Source organism: Carcharodon carcharias, chromosome 1, assembly GCF_017639515.1.
Source record: "Carcharodon carcharias isolate sCarCar2 chromosome 1, sCarCar2.pri, whole genome shotgun sequence".
Classification (NCBI taxonomy): Eukaryota; Metazoa; Chordata; class Chondrichthyes; order Lamniformes; family Lamnidae; genus Carcharodon; species Carcharodon carcharias.
The window spans coordinates 74,761,970-74,782,524 of record NC_054467.1 but is presented as its reverse complement, the minus strand read 5'-3'; the positions used below and the strand labels follow the sequence as shown (position 1 = coordinate 74,782,524).

The following is a 20,555-nucleotide window of genomic DNA, read 5'->3' as shown; positions in this document are numbered from 1 at the left end:
GAGTAGCAGATGGGTAGGGTCGCAGGTAGGTAGGGTAGTAGCTGGGAGTGGGGTACCCAGAGGGAAAAAGCAGTAAAAACTAGGAAATAAGAACACTAGTCCGAACTGGTCTTGTATGCCTTAAAAATGGAACGCCTTAAAAATGGAACACCATTAAAACTGGGAAACAAGAGTACTGGTCCGAACTGTTCTTTCCTTCTGGGTAGGTAGGTAGGTAGGTGGGTGGGCGGTTCGGGGTAGTCAGGGTGGGGGAGGTTTTCAGGTTGAGTGGGGGGGGCGGAGGAGTCGGGTGGTGGGGGTCACGGGGCATTGGTGGGTCTGGGGGTAGTCGGGGAGATTAAGCCTTTCTCGTTGGTCCCTTGATTTTGAACTATTTGTTACAACCCAATGCAAGAAATTGGTCGAAATAAAAATTCTCATGTTTTCATACGTTTTATGCAAATTAGGAGGCGTGTCTGAATTTCAAGAACTTATTTTAAAAAATGTGGAAAATATGCGCAGTCCCTTGATTTATCAGGGAGGGAGGTGTGTGTTCCAGTCTGACATCCTCGGGGAACTTGGAGGGTTTAAAAAAAAAGGCTGATCGGGACAGTGAACATAATGTTCAACATCATGTGGCACATTTTCCCAAGAATAACACCATGAAACGGGTCGGGGCTGAGCGGGCAGCATTTAGGAAGACGGAACATCCCGTGAGGGTGCTGCCAAAGCGTCTCGGCAGAGCCAAGTTTGGCTTTCCAGCAGGTTTGTGGTTATGGAGGATGCAGAGTTGGGTGATGCTCTCACGAGGGAGGATTTCCTTCTGTACACCATCGAGGAGGAGAGGTCGAGTCTGATTTCTGAAAGCAATGTCCGGGATCCCTGTTTGAACGGCCGGGAGGTGGGGGAACCCGGAAGCGGCGACCCTGACAGCAAGTTCCTGGGTAAGCCGGCAACAGGAGTCAGTCCCCCAGACATGGTACCGGACTCAGACGGTAATGCATGGATGTTTTTCCACATATTTTCCTTTAAAGACTGATCACTAATTGCTTTGTTAGTGACTATTAAATAGGTTTTTAGTTGAAATTAGGGCCCTTAAGGGCGACTTTGCTTATTTAAAAAAAAATTGAACTTCGTGGAATCCAACCCTTTCATACTTTAGAAACTCCTTAAAATACATAATTGTGCTAAAATAACATGTTGAGTGTTATAGTGCACACAGGCCACCAATAGCTGCAGTTTTGTGTACCCTGATCAAAGTTGTTAATGTAAATATAAGCAATTGTGGACCCAATTGAACCCTACTGCACTCCGCACTCCCCGAACATACACACATCGACACAAACCCCAGCCTTACAAACTATCTTATTAACCATTCGCAAACTTTAACCTGAATCTCCACATCTTTGACTTTTAACTGGTCACCTCTAATTTGGAATTTTTGAAATAACTTCTGGAAGTCTTTTAGAGGGTTTACCACAGTTACCTTCTGTTTTGACGTACTCAAAATCAAGGGAGATTGGTCAAATAGCATCTTCCCCTTCTAAAGCTATGTTCATTGCTGTTAACTGTTATAATTAGTTCCATTGTTTTACATGGAATTAAACTAACACCATTGGTTTGTTGTTTTGTGTGTCTGTTTTGTCACTTTTCTCTGAATATCGGCACCTATGGGTCTAGTTCCAATCTATTGATATTTTGTCCCAGTGTCCAATGACTGATAATGTTAATTAGGAACTCTCAAATGTTTTTATCCATTCACAGGATGTGGGCTTCTCTGGCTGGGCCAGCGTTTATTGCCCATCCCTAGTTGCCCTCCTATTCTCTTTCTCAGCACTATAATTAGAAGAAAAACTAATCCCTGGAGATATATATGAGATGGAGGTCTTAAGCACATCAACCCTGAATGTTTCCACAGTCCTTCATTTTTGGAGGAAGAGAATATTTGTGTCATTCCTTGAATACTTTGAGGAAGTAATTACTCAGAATTTTTATTATTTCATGGTTTAAGCCTGTTTTCATGTTTAAATTTCCTGACCTCTTTTCTAATAGCTTTGCTATTGTGGTATACTGCTATTTTTACAGTACATCTGGTAATTTGTGCAGTTTGCTATTTGGCTTTATTTGGCATAAAGATTGGCATTTCCACCAGGAATTGCTCCACATGTGGCAGAGTCTGCAGATTGTGCATTGGACTTGGCCATCTTGGAATCTACCAAACCGAAGTGGAAGCAAGTCATGCTCGATGCTGAGGGACTGCCTAAGAAAGAAAAAATGGGGCAAGATCTTGACATAAAACTTACGTTTGAGGCTCCCTCTCCAAGTTTTAGTCCTCTTATTTGCATATGTAGCACATGTTTTAGGGGTGGATAAAAGATGCATGTTATTTGCCATTAGCGTTATGGTGGATGGTGTCATTTTGGCTAGAAATGTATGTACGCTTTCTGCAGCTAAGCCAGCGGGTGTTGGAAATGCATTGGCAGGTCTGTTGGCATCTGAAACAGAAAAGATGGATTAGGATTTTGCAAGATAGAAGAATCATTTTATTATACCTGCACTCGAGCTGTGCTCAGAGGGAGCATTGGGGTACAACACTATTGTGCTTATTGTCCAACTCTTTTGCCCGAATGTGTCAGCATTTTGAAAATGTAACTCATCTTTTGTCTTTCGGGTGCTGCTGGGTCTGATGTGTATTTTTTGGTTTTATTTTGGGTCATCCCACGGCTTCCCTTTTTCATTTTTGTTATTGGCATGTCAATGACTAAAAACAGTGCTTTCATTTATTGCATGTTTAATACTCCTTTCAGAGGGAGTACAGGCAAAAATATCTCTCATACAAAGTATATTGATATGGGCGCTCACTAGCGTCATGCTGTTTATCAAGAAGGCCATGACGAGGGAAGACTATTATTATAGTAGCCCTGCTCTATAGTTGAATGGATTATCTCCTAGGAAAGAATTAAAGGAGGATGCAGCATGCAAAAATCTTTAAACTGGAGGATTTGGAGCAGGAATGTTTATAAAGAAGAAAAGATGAGAGGAAAATGGAGAAAAGTTTGATCCCCTAGTGCTGTTTGATGCAGCGCCGATTACATTGATTCTCCGGGATGGACAGCACCAAGGGCTGTTAGCTGTGTGGCCTACCTGGCACTCTTCAATGATATTGATGAGAAATGATGTGTGGGCCACACGGATGGCAGCCCATGGCACTGTCTGCCCCCAGGGATCTGTGAAAGGGTGCTACAGTACTATTTTACGGTGAATTTTACATGCTGTAGTGTCTGTTCTATTTTTATAATGATACAAGTGGGATCATGCTTTTGGTGCTTGCTCCCCTAATTACTAGGGGATGAAGCAGTGCCCAAATTTGCTATATCAGGGGATATAGGGGAGTGAATATGGATTAAAATACAGAGGCTGTTCACTGGTCAACATAATGGATAGAGGCTGCTGATTTTAACTGAGTTTGTTTCATAATTGTTTTCTTTGACACATTTTTCTCCTCACCTCTTGAAGGTGTTGACTTTCTAGGATAGAATAGTTGCGCTCTAATATCTTGTCAAGGTCCAACATCATCTATAAGGAGAAAAGCGCAATAAGGTTTTAGATGCAGATGTTTTATTGGGCCTTGTTAAAACAGCCTTGATGAAGAATCTGCACCCAAAAGAGGAAACCATTTTTCTCTTTACAGTTGCTGATGGATATGCTGTTTATTTCTTTTCTTTGTAAATCCAGAAATATGAAATAGAAACAATGCTTTTTCAATTTATCTTGACTTTCTGCAAGTGGTCATTCTCCATGTGTGAACCTAGACAATGGCGACAAGCTCCTTGACTAGGGGCATTCCAGCTACATCTGGTCATGTCTTTGCCTGGAATCCACACATACGAGCAAGGGTAAATGGTTAGTAATCGGAAACAGAAATTAAGTGTTCCCTCAGCCAAGGGCATCGAGGATTATACTAGCATCTTTGTTGCCACTCTGACAAAAGCTAGCTAGCACAGCACAGTACATCAAAGTGAACATGTCTGCCCTTGGTACACAGATATCATAAACATTGCCGGCTGACAGATGAAAATCTGAGACTTGGGTTTTGCATCATTACTTATAAAGCATATTGCAAAAATGCAGGAAAACAATGCTGCACTTTTATGGTACGGATTCCTGTTCAGATGGAGAAAACTTTGTTAACAAGAATGTTAATATTCTAAGCTATCTGTGCTCTTGCTATGATGAGGATGCAGCTTAGATTTAGATTGTTGCCAGAACCCAGACACTACTCAGTCAAGGAGCCATAGAAGAGACATAGAAAATATTCAGGAATTTAAAAGTTGATTGCTAATAATGAGCTCAATTTTCTGAATATAAGGAATGCTACACTACAGCAAACCTGCCATTAGAAAAAGAACAATATCGGGTAATTTTCTAATTTTGTGCTCGTGACAAAGATTCCCTGCATCAAGGAATTTCGAGCTTGGGTAAAAAAAACCATAATTACTGTATAAGGCTGTTATAAGCAGATTGTAACACCATTTATGCCATTCTATTCTCTATTTTATTGGCAATTATTAGAAATTATTTGGACCTAAATCCAAGTTTACAAAATGAAAGGCACTACTGAAATCCTCTAATATTCACCTTTTCCTTTCCTCTTGCCCCTTGCTCCCTTTCTGTCATTCTTTCCCCTTTCATTTTCCCTCACCGACTAACTCCCTCTTTCTCCTGTACCAATGACAGGTTGAGTAATGAGCATCCAGAATATTGAAAGTTAGTGAAAGGGGTGATGTAACTGTTGATGAAAGAAGTTTGAATTTGCTTAGTAAACAGGAAGTTTTTGTTCTGTGGAAATAGAGTTCGTAACTCCAATTTCAAGTTAATCATCAGTATCCTTCGGGATAAGAAGCTGAAGTACTCAGCGCCTACAGGAGGGATGTGTATCCTCTTCCTGCAGTCAGCAAAATCTGAAAACATTGTTCTGACTGTTGGAGGCTGAATTAATGCATGATTTGAACTTTGCCTTTTCGTAGAGTGACATGGCAGATAAGAGTGAAGGAGAAGCAAACATTTGATTTAGTCAATAATGGCTCAAAAAGATCCAGAATTTTTGATGTTTCAAAAACCTGAACGTGGAGCCTTAAAAGCACTGGACTTTTCTGGAATCATACATACAGTAGGCCACTAGTTTTGAATGTTCAGTCATCATAGATTTGCTGACATTCATGTAAAACTATAAACTACTCTGCTACCAGATCTTTTTTTATATCCCGTGGTGTGTTGTGTATTACTTGGCTGAAGTTTTAATGGAAAATTTCTAATTAAATTGCCAAGTCATAAAAACACCTTTTTCTTCACCCCTCCCCATCAAACCAAGTTATATTTGATATGAATTGATACCCGTTGACAATTTTGCCCACCATGTAATTGTGGTAAGTGGCTATGGTTATAAAGAAAAACCTGATGGTTGACATTCCTGTGGTTACTTTGCTGCATTGCTATGCAATGCTAATTATTCATGAAAATCCTCCAGATCAGCTGCCCTTGACAATGCTTGAAAAAAGCACCTGCTCAGCCTCATTAGAATAGTTTGTATTATTCAAAGAAAATAGTTAATAACTTTACTGTGTTAATGATTTTTTTTCAAACATGCAACAATTGTTTAGTATTGAAACTGTCCTAAGTAAAGTTGTATGTAAATATTGGAGTTGCAAATCCAAACTGACAATCTGAAATAAGAACATAAGAAATAAGAGCTGGAATAGGCCAATCAGCCCTTCGAGCCTGCTCCATCAATCAACAAGACCACAGCTGATCTTCAGCCTCAACTTTATCATCCCTCACTAACCCCATATCACTTGATTCCTTTAGAGCTCAGAAATCTAGCTATCTTTGTTTTGAATATACTTAAACACTGAGCATCCAATGCTCTCTGGGGCAAAAAATTTCGAAGATTCATAAACCCTTTGAATGAAAGAATTTCTCCTAATTTCAGCTGTAAATGGCTGACCCCTTAATCTGAAACTGTGACCTCCTAGCTCTGGACTCCCCAACCAGAGAAAACATCCTCCCAGTATTTACCCTGTCAAACCTCTTAACAATTTTGTTTCCATCAGTTTATCTGTCATTCTCCTGAGCTCCTGGGAGCATAGATCTGATCTATTCAATCTCTCCTCCCAGAAATCAGCCTAGTGAACATTTATTGCAGTCTCTATAAGGCAAGTATATCCTTTCTCGGATAAGGAGACCAAAATAAAGCCAATATTGCAGGTGTAGTCTCCTCAAGGCCTTGTATAATTGCAATAAAATTTCCTTGCTCTTTGTACCCCAATCCCAAAGGCTACCATACCATTTGCCTTCCCACTTGCTGTATTTGCCTGGTAATTTTCTGTGATTCCTATACAAAGATACTCAAGTCCCCCTGAATACCAACATTTCCCAGTATCTCAAAATTTAAAAGATATTCTGCTTTTTAAAATTTTTCTTACTGAAGTGAATTACTTCACATTTCTCCACAGTATGTTTAATCTGCCATGTTCTTGCCCAGTCATTTAACCTGTCCAAACTCTTTTGCAGCTCATTTTTGTCTTTTGCACCACTTACTTTCCAACCTAACTTTGTATTATCAGCAAACTTGGATATATTACATTTGGTCCCCTCATCTAAGTGATTGATATAAGTTGTAAATAGCTGAGGCCCCAGCACTAATCCTTGCAGTACTTCATTAGTTACAACTTGCTAACATGAGAATGACCCACTTACTCTTATTTCTCTGCCTGTTAATGAATCCTCAGTCCATGCTTATATATTGCCTCCAATTCCGTGCATTCTAATAACCTCTTGTGTGGCATCTCATTAAATACTTACGAAAATCCAAATATCCAAATCCCTTTCCTGCCCCACTGGTTACAATGTGTGCTGTTACTACATTCTCAATAGATTTAAGCAATTTTCCTACATGTCATACTAACTAGCCTATAATTTCCAGTTTTAACTTTTCCTCCTTTCTTGAATATAGGAGTTATATTTTCTACCTTCCAATCAACAAGCACTGTTCTAGAATCAAGGAAATTCTGGAAGATCAAAACAAATGCATCCATTACCTCTGCAGCTACCTTTTCAAATTCCTATAATGTAGACCACTGTTTGTTGACTTTTAGTCCCATTTAGTTTCTCCTATACTATTTTTTTGCATATAAGAATTTAAGTTTGTCATTCTCTCTAGACTCTTAGCAGTCCATTATTTCCAAAATGTTTTTGTGTCTTCTATTGTGAAGACAGATACAAAGAATTTGTTTAATCTTTCTGCCACTTCTTTATTCCCCATTATTCCCCTCCTGTTTCTGTCTCTTAGGAGCTAGTGTTTACTTTTGCTAATCTCTTCCTTACAATGATTACAACGGCCAAAATCTTCCGGACTCTGGATTGCCAAAGACCGGACATAGGACAGAAGATACGTGTCAAGGCCCTATGGAACCATGTGGGAATTGCCTGGGCTGTTTAAATGTCTAAAGCCTGTTTGAATATGACTGACTCTGAGCTGGAGCCAGGGCTTGGGCTAGATACTTGCAACTTGCCTTATTAGTTGCCCAGGGAATGTCAGACAAATTAAAATCTAGTCTAGCAACTGGGTAAATCCACAACCGACCTCCGACCAACTGACTAATCTCCACCCGACCTGACTACGGGATCAGAAGATCCCAGAAGAAATGGGTAGTAGTGTTGCGTCAGGAAAATCTTTGCAGCAGCGGTAATGTGCGCAGCATTGCCACTGCCTGGAGGATTTGGGCTAATGTGGTTTGTTTTTAATATCCTTTGCTTAGTTGCTCTCATTCTCTTTTCTGTTTTGTGATCAATTTCTTGGTCATTTTTATGTCTTGGGTCTATGAGCTCACTAGTTGAGTAAACTGGAATTGCACGTCTCCATATACACTTGTTAGTTGATGCTCGCTATCAGGAACGGAGAGACCCCAACATAAGAACAAACTGTGATTGTTTATTGCAATAGAAGGCAGAGCACTAAATCCTCGCGTGCTCCCACAACCACCCCCAGCTCGAGACTTAGATAACCAGTGGCCAGCACTTGTGGTGATTGGTCAGTACTATCACATGGTTAGTCCACTTGCATTCTCTTAAGGGTCATTGTACTCCACTTTACCATAGTCACACTTTGCTGAATTCTAAAATCCTCCAAATCTTCAGGCTTACTGTCTCATCCTTTAATCTTATACTAGCTGTAACTTCTCTTGTTAGCCACTGTTGGACTACTTTGCCCCCATTTTTGTTTTATTTCTTAAAGGATTGTATATCTGTGGCAATTTATGAATCAGTTCTTAAATGAATCAGTTCTTAAATGTTTGCCATTGCTTATCTACCATCATATCTTTAATGTAGTTTCCCAATCTATCGTAGCCAACTTGCCCCTCAAAGCTATGTACTTTGCTTTGTTCAGATTTGAGGTCTTAGTTTCTGACTTAATTAAATCTCCCTGCCCAAAGTCTGAGAAACTCTTTGGAGTCATTAAGAGGTCTCAGGCCATCAGGTATACATCTCATTACCCACTTGTTGAATGAGGCTAGGAACCATAGTGTGGGAACAAGGCATTGAACAAGGCATTGAAGTAGATGATCAACCATGATCTTATTGAATGGCGGAGCAGGCTTGATGGGCTGAATGGTCTACTCCTGCCCCTATGTTCCTAACCCTGCAAAAGTGAGCCAGGTCTGCAGGTGGATGTTGGGTCATGATCATTTCAGTCACTTGGGCATCACCTCTGCATTCAGTAGGCCAAGATGTCTGGTCTCACTTGGCATACCAGCAGCCAGTGCACTCCCTGACATATTCCAGACTGGGTCATTGGACCTTCCAAGCAGGATGTTATTTTTCCACAGTCACAACCCCTTCTAAGGTGCAGGAGTTTTTTTTGATGATTCTACAATGGGGCATGTTCAGTGAGGAGCTGTGCCTGAAAAGACCACTAGTTGGGAGTTGGTTCTTCCAAATGCAATAAACACAATCCCAGACCTGGAACTTTGTGTGTGTCTTTGACAACATTCTGCTTTGTCACTCGCAGCTTTAATAATTCAATAATTACATTTTAAAAATTGTACATACCACAAGCTTCAGATAAGAAATCACTAAATAATTACTAATTGCAAATTGTTTAAATGATCTTTTCTTTCTGTTTCTATGCTATGTCAAAAAATTGCAAACTCCATGTTATTTCTTTCAGGGAAAAAGTCCTTCCATTCATCTACAAGATCCGCAGACAACCTAGTGGAATCCAATGCAGGCTCAACAGCCGGAAAGCAAGGAGGCTCAGGTGAATACTAAACACCTAATTATAACCCTGCATTTCCTTAGAGCCTGGGGTGGACTACTAGTGTAAGGCTATTTGGGAGCAGAAATTGGGTTGGACCTAAAAACACCAGCTCTCTGCCCTGCAGATAACAAGGGATCACTGCTGAGGGTGGGAGCAAGCAAAGAACCAGTTAAAGCCTAATGTACAAAAAGGAGTTGGGATTGTGTGGATTCCTTGTAGCTTTTATCTCCTTGCCACTGATCACTCATCCAGACACAGACAAGATACTGGTGTTCAGATCAATGGATTGGTGGAAATGTGTTCCAGGCCATGACCCAGTCCTGGATGAGGAATGCGGAACAGTTTAAATTGTCCCTTTGATCAAGGAACTAATTCCAGTGGGTCTTCAACTAATTAGCCTTCACATTCTTCAACCTGTTTGACTTGCTTTCCAGTGCAGCAACTGCCTCTCCACTGGGTGCTAAAGGATTTAGGCAGCTCCTTTACATAATGACCTCATCCTGGATAAGCTAGCAGGTCAGGGTCTAAGTCCACCTGTGGGGCATGAATTGTGCTCTGCTATAGTTATGAAAGCAGAGGAGAATTGAGAAGTTTTGGCCTCATCTCTAAGTAATTGTTAGGAATGAGTGTGGAAACAATTTAACCTTTTGTGAAATAACTTAATAGATTAGGTTAGGTTGCAATAGAATTGTTATAAAGTGAACCTAATCATGGCAGACCCCCTCCACCCTCCCTGGCATGGCAGTCCCCCCCTCTCCCTCCCCCGGCATGGTAGTCCCCCCCTCCCCACCTCCACGGGACACATCCACCAAGCCCCAATCCTAGTCCGACTCTGATTGCCGTTCTGTGGAAGTTCAGGGCCATTAAATAATTTTCACAGACAGCAAACCAGGAAGGAAAAACATTAATAATCAAATTACTTTTTTCAAAAATTTTACATTGAGCAAAATAAAGAAAGGGACATTTACATGACTGAAATATATTGAAAAAACTTAAATGTGTTTTTAAATTTTACTTCTTATTCTTTCATGGGATGCGGCCTCACTGGCTAGGCTAGCAGTTTTATTGCCCATCCCCAGTTGCCCTTCAGAAGGTGGTGATGAGCTGCTGCCTTGAACTGCCACAGCCCCTATAGTGTAGGTACACCCATGGTGCTGTTAAGGAGGGAGTTCCAGGATTTTTATCCAGCGACATTGAAGGAACGGCAATATATTTCCAAGTCAAGATGATGAGTGATTTGGAGGGGAACTTTCAGGTGATGAAGTTCCCATGTATCTGCTGCTCTTGTCCTGCTAGGCAGTAAAGGTCGCGTGTTTGGAAGGTGCTGTCGAATAAGCCTAGGTGATTTGTTGCAGTGCATCTAATAGATGGTACACATTGCTGCCACTGTGTGTCGATGGTGGAGGCGGTGAATATTTGTGGATGTGGTGCCAGTCAAGCAGGTTGCTTTGTCCTGGATGGTGTTGAACTTCTTGAGTATTGTTGGAGCTGCACTCATGCAAGCAAATGGGGAGTATTCCATCACACTCCTGATTTGAGTCTTGTAGATGGTGGACAGGCTTTGGGGAGTCGGGAGGTGAGTTACTCGTCGCAAATTCCAGGCTATTGTTTTTAGATGTAATGTACAGCATCCTGACATTCTTTCTAATTCAATGCATTCTAGTACAGGGTCCATTAGAAGAAAATAAAGCATCTTTTTTGCTTCCTGAAGAACCATCACATGCTTCAACAGGCATGGGAAATTGGGAAACAGGTGAGGATGATCCACAGCATACACTGTAGCAGTTGCACAGTGTGTATGCTCAGTAAAACATGCTTGAATCAGTATGAGAGGGATACATCGTACACTGTACTTCCACTACACCATACTATTGTGTAGAATGTAAGTACTCAATATGCAGAGATTTGCGCTTAATTCTCCTGAGTTACTCGGTGATGAATAGGAAAATGCATTCTGAAAAGCTACTGCTTCAAATTTGTCACAAAAATAAAACTCTACCTGAATTCTTATCCCAAAAAGCCCACTGATTCCTTTTAATGAGCATCACAAGTCATTTCTGCTACTTTAAATTAAATCAAAGGGTTGTAGCTAACCCCTTTTCCCCATTCTCCACTATTACCACCTCAAACCTGTACCAAATAATTACTGCCACTATAGGTAAGAGCTGCTGTAAGCTATCCTTGAGGCAGATACCACGTTCAGGAGGCCATTTAAAAAAAGTCTTGGGAACTTGACATGGCTTGGTATTAATTGCTAATTTCTAGTTTCCCTTGAGAAGGCAGCAGTGGCCTTTCTACTTGAACCACTGTAGTCCATCAAGTGAAGGTACTCTCACAATGCTGTTGGACAAGGAGTTCCAGACCAAGCAATGATGAAGGAACAGAACAGCACTATATATCCAAGTTGGGATGCTGCGTGACTTGGAGGTCTCTTGTATGCAATGATGTTCCCATGCACCTGCTGCACTTGCCCTTCTAGGTGTTGGAGGTCACCTATTTGTGAAGTGCTTTCAAAAAAAGCCTCGATTACATTGTTGCAGTGTATCACGTAGATAGAATCAAGTCAGTGTAGAAGGATGCCATTCAGCCCATTTTGTCTGTGCCTGCCCTTTGAAAGAGCTATCCAGTTCGTCCCACTCCCCTGGTCTTGCTGTGTAAATCTTTCTAATCTGTAACCAAGAATTCAGAAAGAGGCTTGGCTGAGAGCCCATCCGTTAGCCTGTTGATAATGCAAGTCTTCTGAAAATGAACTCTTCAGCCCATTCCCCATCCCATTCTTCTGAGCTTTAACTAACACTTGGATTTGCTATCCTTAGTTGCCATATTTTGCTTAATCTTGGCCTGGTCACATTTTTCCACAGGTTATTGTATATCAGCAAAAGCACTCAATGGGGGAGGGAAAAAGAAAGAAGGCAAAAACAGACTTTCTATAGCTACTGGGCTCCATGATTGTAGCCGCTATTGATGAATCATGGAGTAGCATGAGGAAGACTGCAGTGAGGTCCTTGTTCCAGGCTACTTTTCCTTTTGAGGTGCAGGTATAGTGCAGAAAATAAAGGAAATCAAAATCTAGTTTAAAAAATCAGATAAGGCCCAAAATTCCTTTGTAGGGCTGCAGGTGCCTTGATGCTCCTGACTGCACCAGGGAGCTCTAATGACAGGAGAAGGTCACAAACAACATGTTAGTTCTAGCAGGAATTGACTTTGCAGATAACAATTCCTAATGTAAAATGGCAGTGGCTAGTAATGTAAATACAAACTATTTGTGTATATATAAAGGTAAGCAGTAAAACTTTGTAGAAGTAAATTCTTTTCCTTTGTTTCCTGGATAGATATTTTACTGAAACTGATAATGAAGCGACAAACAACAGGACTTCCTGACGTTCAGCTACAGGACAAGCTGAGAGGAAAGCTGCGCATTCTAGAGAATGACTGTGGAGAGGTCATAGCCCTCTTTAGTGTAAGTGACAGTATAGAAAACTTTCCTCTTTGTTGCACACTGTTGTAGTAAAAAATGAATTGGGCATAACTGAGCATGTACCTGCCGTTGGCCACAGGGCCAGCGTTATTACTGAAATGAGATGGGTGCTCCTGACTCTCCTACTTCAACTTCCAAAGTATCCTCCCCAGGGGTTCCTAGACCTGGATTCCCCAAAAAGCTGGTGTTGGGACTTGTATGGAGATCCCCTGAGGACCGGTGTGCCTGAGGTGGGGATCAGGAGCAACTGAAGGATGGAAGGAAGTTGCAAGTAAGAATTCTTCTTTACTTTGTCTTGTGTTTCCAGGAGGATCCTTCAGTTTTGGGCTTTCCAGTTGCTGCTCTCTTTTTATCTAATAAACTGCTCGCAGCCCCTATACCACTTTAATTGAAAAGCAGAATACTGCAGACACTGGAAATCTGAAATAAAAACAGAAATTGCAGCTCAGGCAGCATCTCTGGAAAGAGAAACAGAGTTAACATTTCAGTTTTATGACCTTTCATCAGATCTGTTTTTATTCCCTATACTATCTTGTTTCTCTCCAGTTATCTTTAGCTAAGCAGCCACAGCGACTATACCTTCCCACTAACACACTCACCATAGTGCAGTTTCTCCATCAGTGTCACATCCATTCAGATGATGCAACCTTCTACACTAGCGCTTCCAAAATGTCTTTCTTTTTCCTCAACTGAGGATTCCAATAACCCTCCCCCCAGCATAGTTGACTGGATCCTCTGCCATTCCTGATCTATTTCATGCACTTCTGCTTTGACCTCTTCACCTTTCCCCGCGCCACCCCCCAGAGCCATGATAGGGTTCAGCTTGTCCTTGCCTTCCAGCCTACCAACCTCCGTTTTCAATGGATCATCATCCACCAGCTCCAGCGTGATGCCACCATCACAAACACCTTTCCCCGCCCTCCCCTTTCAGCATTCCGAAGGGACCATTTCTCTGCGACACCCTGGTCCACTCCTCAGTCACCCCCTCCCTTTCCTACAGCACATTTCCTGTCGCTTGTCATTTTAATTCTCCACCTTGTTTTGTCATCATGGTAATGCTAGAACCCATTATCAAAGAGGAGGTACCAGGACATTTAGAAAATCATAATACAATCAGGCGGAATCAACATGATTTTGTGAAAGGGAAATTGTGTTTGACAAATTTAGAGTTCTTTGAGGATGTAAAAAATGGGGTGGATAAAGTGGAACCAGTAGATGGGGTCCCACATAAAAGGTAACTACATAAAGTAAGAGCATATGGTGTGGGGGGTGATATTTTGGCATGGATAGAGGACTGGCTAACTAACAGGAAACAGAGAGCCAGGATAAATGGGCCATTTTCAGGTTGAGAAACTATTCCTAGTCAGCTGCCACAAGGATTAGGGCTGGGGGCCTCAACTATTTACAATCTATATTAATGACTTGGATGAGGGGACCAACTATATTGTAGCCATGTTTGCTGATGATATGAAGATTGGTAAGAAATCAGGTTGTGAGGGAGATATAGAAAGTCTGCAAAGGGAGAGAGATCAATTTAAGTCAGTGGGTCAAATTTGGCAGATGGAGAAAATATGGAAAGTGTGAGGTTGTCCATTTCGGAAGGAAGAATAGAAAAGCAGAATATTATGTGAATGGAGAAAGATTACAGAATGCTGCAGTACAAAAGGACCTGGGTGTCCTTGTAACTCTTTCGAGTACAAACATGTTTCCATCTGTTCCTATGCAGATGAAGTTACATTGTTTCATAGTTTGCTATTGTGAGATTTAAACTCTTGATCTTGGGGTTACAAACCCAGTACCATAACCACTTGGCTATTTAGGCCAAGCTTTGGGTGTCCTTGTACATGAATCACAAGAAGTCAGCATGCAAGTAGAGCAAGTAATTAAGGCCAATTAAGAAGAATGTTTGCCTTTATTGCAATGGGAATGGAGTATAAAAGTGGGAAAATCTTGCTACAACTGTACAGGGCATTGGTGAGAACACACCAATGGTGGGAGGTCTTGACAGGGAAGATGCTGAGAGGATATTTCTTCTCACTGGGGAATCTAGAACTAGGGGGCACAGTTTAAAAATAAGGTTTCTCCCATATAGGACGGAGATGAGGAGGAATTTGTTCTCTGAGAGGGTCGTTAATCTTTGGAATTCTCTTCCCCTAGTGTGCAGTGGAGGCTTGGTCATTGAGTATACCCAAGGCTGTTTGACTGACTTTTGATTGACAAAGGAGTCAAGGGTACTGGGGAACAGGCAAGAAAGTAGAGTTACGGCCACATCAGATCGGCTGTGATCTTATTGACTGGCAGAACAGGCTTGAGGGACCGAATGGCCTATTCCTTCTATTTCTTCTGTTGCCATTCTGACCTTACTGTTTCAGCGTTCCAGTGAAGTTCAATGCAAGCTAAGGAGCAGCACCTTATCTTTAGACTTAGTACACCATAGCCTTCTGGACTTAACATTGAGCTCAAAAATTTTAGATTATAACCTCTGTCTCTGTCTTGTTCTTTTCTTCCTACTGGTTTAATGTTGTCTCCTTTCTTCCTTTCCTCCTTCATGTTGCTTTCAGATGGTTGCACTATAACCGTTCGTGCCTCATCTGGACAAAGCCTTCATTGCTTTCCTATACCCATTACCACTCTCTTTGGCTTTTGCACCACATTTCACACTGTATCGTCCCAAACCTGCTGCATTAGTTATGCATTCCTGGGAAACATGCCGTTTCGATGGCGGATGGGCTCTCATTCGCCTGCCACACTATTGCCTCGCTGCTTCATCAAGCTGGGTGCCATATTTAAAGTCCAGCCACGTGTGCACATCTCAGTGCTTCCAGCCCAGGACTACTCCAGGGAAGATGTCCACAAAAGTCAAAAAGACTGCAGACCCCAGGTTTAGTGACGGGTCACTGGAATGCCTTTTGGATGACGTGGAGGCCCACCGTGATGTCTGCTAACCCCCCCACCCCGGCTCTGGCTGCAGGATGGGCAGTGGTGTGACCAACCAGGCTTGGGAGGCAATGGCAATGGTGATCAGTGCCAATGCTGCAGAGAAGAGGTTGGCCATCCGATGCAGCTGGAGGATGAATGATCTCACTCATCTGTGCAGCCAGGGAATGGCAATCACCTCATCACTCTAAACTCTCACACTCAAGCCCATCGTACATTCACTGGCATCTCACTCGCTGCCAGCTTAAGGGACATCACCACCTATTTTCACACCCTTGCACCTCCATCTGGCCTCACCTCCTCTGGAGATTGCCTCCTCAGCCCTCATCATTTTGAGGCCACTTGCACAGATAAACATGTGTCCCCACACACACACTGGGTTACGCTTCTTCCTCAGTACAGCCCTCGTCCTGCAGCCTTTTCCCTTGCCTGAGGCCACTTCTCCCCCTTTGCCAAGCAAGCCCTAGCTCTGCAGCCATTAAAAAGCCACCCACATATCACTGACCTGATAGGTAGGGACCTGCTGTGAGCCCTCCCTAAAAGCGATGCGGTGCTGTCTGTGAAGCCTGGCACTGATGACTGCGAGCGCTGACCGAAGCAAGGTAGGCAAACAAACCTTGAAGCCCCAAGTGAAGTCCAGCCCCGCAGGTGCACGTCGCTTATGTGCTGCTGTGAAACATGGCAGTGTGTTTTCCCGCCGACGTGGGTGGACAATTCAGCAGTGGGGGGGACGATTCCGGTGGGCAGACCTAATGATGATATGCTGATATATTGCAATGACGTTCCTGATGTCCGACGACGGGCCGTGTTTCCTGCCATCAGCGGGCTGAGCAGACAATTGCAAACTGGTTTCACACCATAATGAAACTGATTGCGCCATATTGTCCCCTCACGCCACTGAACATGCCTGATATCCAGCATGTAAAATCCCGGCCGCGCCATATTGTCCCCTCACGCCACTGAACATGCCTGATATCCAGCATGTAAAATCCCGGCCTTAATCTCTCCTGTCCTCCACCCTATCACAGATTCTCCCTTTTGTTCTTCCTACCCCACGCCCAACCCCTCACTCCTTACCATCAGCTCAAAATCTATTTAATTTCTTTCTTTCTTCAGCTCTGATGAAAGGTCATCTCGACCTGAAACCTTAACTCCATTTCCACAAATGCTGTCTGACTTGATGAATGTTTGTAGCATTTTCTGTTTTTATTTAGGATTTCCAGCGTCCACAGTATTTTGCTTTCATAACAGTGCGGTTGATGTTGTGCAAATGGACTTTGAAAAGGTGTTTGACAAAGTACCACAGAATAGACTTGTTAGGAAATTGAATATCAATGGGATTAAAGGAACAGTGACAGCATGGATACAAAAATGGCTAAGGGACAGAAAGCAGATATTAGTGGTGAACAGTTGTTTTTCAGACTGATGAGAAGTACCCTGTATGTAGCTCTATTCCCCAGAGGTGGACATTGGAACTTATTTCCCTCACATAGCCTCGCATCCTTTCTTTTATTGGTCCTACATCTCCCACTCCTACTTTGGTTCCCTCAGGTAACTACATTGCTCTCCTTGTCATTATATCAAATGGGGTGAAACTGGTGGTCCTGCTTGGGGTAGTCCTAAGGCGCATTAGAATATTGGGCTGTTCCCTGTCTCTTAAATTGCTCTTGTGCTTGATTTCCTTTTTAAAGTTCAGTTCATCCTTTCCACCATCCCTGAACTCTGTGGCTGGTAGGGAATGTGGAATTTATGTTTAAATTTAAATTTATACATTTCTTTAATGACTTCATGTGAAATGAGTTCCCTGATCTGAATCTGTCTGGATAGGCACCCTCCACTCCTTCCAGCCTACTGTTTCCTGCTGCTGTCCCATGTTGGACCTCAATTCCTTAAACTGCCAACACAACTCTACAATGCTGCTTCTTATCCTATCTTTCAATGGCTCAGTATCTTCACTTCCAGTGACGGTTTTCTCTGCGAGCCGCTTAACTCTGTCTGTTATCATAGTGTTCATCCTGTGACCTTACTTTTTGTACCTCGCAGACACATTAATACAATACATCTATTTACCCTTTTTCCAGCTTTCCCTTTACCTATATCCATCTTGTGGTAAATTGTTGGTAAGTAATATTTTTCCTTACATTTCACTTTCTGAACTACAGATTCCACGTGGTTTTACCTCTAACCCCTGACCATGATCATCATAAGATTCTCTTGATGTCAGTTTCTCTATTGTCTTGATCGTTTGTAATGTTTCCTTGCTCTTTAGGCCGTATTAATTATTCCGTGTCAATGAGGATCTCTGTCTCTAGATCTTTGCTTTTCTCCCCCTATGCGTTTCCAATATCTCAGTTGATGGCCAGATTATCAAATTCACTTCTCTTAAAAAGTTTGTATATTGTGTCCTCTTTCCCTAACTCTTTCTCCTACTTGCCTCATACCATTTTACACATGCAACAGCTACCATCTTATCTTATTCAGGTTGCCTGGAGAGACTTTAAAATAAATAAAATATTCTCATAACAGTTTTAAAAACAGAAATCAGGCATTGACATGTTTTGCTTCCTTATCTTCTCAAACAACATTTTATTGTCTCAAAAGTAACCCACTAAATTGTGTCTGACCCGTTTGTTTTAGAATTATCCCAGATTCATTAACTCGGCAAAAAATTAGATTTCTGCCAAACATTGTCAAGGTCTTGAGCTTATCTTCATATTTTGGGAATAGACTTACAAATACAAAAGCTTGCAGCATCTGAATTAGTGCCAATTGTTGTCAAACCTTTTAAAATGAAAATTCCCTTTTGGGAAATTATCAGGAACCAAACCTCAAATTTTAAACTTTGTAAGAAATATAATTTACGCTATCAAAATTAAAACTACCTCTTTCTTATGTGTATTGATTTGTATCCAAGTTATAATTCCCGTATGTTTATCGACACATTCTTTATCTTAGATAGCATCCTAGTGATTCAAAAGTAACCTTCTAAACTACGCTGCATTTCACACCTCAAGATTGTCCCAAATTCAAATTACAATGCTGTTGGGATGCAGATTTCTTTTCACATTTAATTCATCTCTTCAAGATCCATTGGAACCAACTAGACTGTGCGTTTATGTCTTTTGGTTTTCCTAAAATCCTTTTGAATTTCAGGTAATCATTTTTTCCTTCAGAATTTTAAAATACCAACTCGTATGAGTTAATGCAACTCATATGTATCAATCCCAATCAACTTGGAAGCTGGTGATAGGAGTCTGCAAGGGGGTGGTACAAAGGTTGGTTCATTGAACCCTGTTTAACGACTTAAAACTCTCATATTCTAAACGAAACTTCAAATAGCAGTGGGGCAAATAAAGGGATCTTGATGGCTCCACCTGTCGGGGCCTTCAAACTGACGAAAGCTCACATTTCCCCTGCTGCTGCCTGTCAGTGCTTATTAAACCCCGAGGGGTATTCCCTCGTTCTCCCTCTCTCGTGCATGCTCTCTCTCTCTCTCGTGCATGCTCTCTCTCTCTCGTGCATGCTCTCTCTCTCGTGCATGCTCTCTCTCTCTCGTGCATGCTCTCTCTCTCTCGTGCATGCTCTCTCTCTCGTGCATGCTCTCTCTCTCTCGTGCATGCTCTCTCTCTCTCCTGCGCTCTCTCTCTCTCCTGCGCTCTCTCTCTCTCCTGCGCTCTCTCTCTCTCCTGCGCTCTCCCTCTCTCCTGCGCTCTCCCTCTCTCCTGCGCTCTCCCTCTCTCCTGCGCTCTCCCTCTCTCCTGTGCTCTCCCTCTCTCCTGCGCGCTCTCCCTCTCTCCTGCGCGCTCTCCCTCTCTCCTGCGCGCTCTCCCTCTCTCCTGCGCGCTCTCCCTCTCTCCTGCGCGCTCTCCCTCTCTCCTGCGCGCTCTCCCTCTCTCCTGCGCGCTCTCCCTCTCTCCTGCGCGCTCTCCCTCTCTCCTGCGCGCTCTCCCTCTCTCCTGCGCGCTCTCCCTCTCTCCTGCGCGCTCTCCCTCTCTCCTGCGCGCTCTCCCTCTCTCCTGCGCTCTCCTCTCCTGCGCGCTCTCCCTCTCTCCTGCGCGCTCTCCCTCTCTCCTGCGCGCTCTCCCTCTCTCCTGCGCGCTCTCCCTCTCTCCTGCGCGCTCTCCCTCTCTCCTGCGCGCTCTCCCTCTCTCCTGCGCGCTCTCCCTCTCTCCTGCGCGCTCTCCCTCTCTCCTGCGCGCTCTCCCTCTCTCCTGCGCGCGCTCTCTCTCTCCTGCGCGCGCGCTCTCTCTCTCCTGCGCGCGCGCTCTCTCTCTCCTGCGCGCGCGCTCTCTCTCTCCTGCGCGCGCGCTCTCTCTCTCCTGCGCGCGCTCTCTCTCTCCTGCGCGCGCGCTCTCTCTCTCCTGCGCGCGCGCTCTCTCTCTCCTGCGCGCGCGCTCTCTCTCTCCTGCGCGCGCGCTCTCTCTCTCCTGCGCGCGCGCTCTCTCTCTCCTGCGCGCGCGCTCTCTCTCTCTCTCCTGCGCGCGCGCTCTCTCTCTCTCTCCTGCGCGCGCTCTCTCTCTCTCTCTCCTGCGCGCGCTCTCTCTCTCTCTCTCCTGCGCGCGCTCTCTCTCTCTCTCTCCTGCGCGCGCTCTCTGTCTCTCTCCTGCGTGCTCTCTCGCTCGCTCCCCCTCCTGCACGCGCTCTTTCGCTCGCCTCTCCCGCCTGCGCGCGCTCTTGCTCGCCTCTCCCGCCTGCGCGCGCTCTCGCTCGCCTCTCCCGCCTGCGCGCGCTCTCGCTCGCCTCTCCCGCCTGCGCGCGCTCTCGCTCGCCTCTCCCGCCTGCGCGCGCTCTCGCTCGCCTCTCCCGCCTGCGCGCGCTCTCGCTCGCCTCTCCCGCCTGCGCGCG

The 20,555-nt window shown here is 43.6% G+C and overlaps 1 protein-coding gene across 2 annotated transcripts in view; it reads left to right on the top strand.

Moving 5' to 3' along the window:
- The first annotated feature begins 527 nt into the window (after nt 1-527).
- Nucleotides 528-20,555, top strand: part of LOC121278858 (SH3 domain and tetratricopeptide repeat-containing protein 1) — a 97,883-nt gene continuing 77,855 nt past the window's right edge. The window contains exons 1-4 of one of the 2 annotated variants that reach the window (XM_041189351.1): nt 528-974; nt 9,206-9,295; nt 12,628-12,755; nt 17,792-17,830. In XM_041189351.1, coding sequence (XP_041045285.1) covers nt 755-974; nt 9,206-9,295; nt 12,628-12,755; nt 17,792-17,830 — 477 coding nt within the window. In that variant the 5' untranslated portion in view covers nt 528-754. The remainder of the gene's footprint in view (nt 975-9,205; nt 9,296-12,627; nt 12,756-17,791; nt 17,831-20,555) is intronic. The other variant, XM_041189445.1, reaches the window with a different exon arrangement.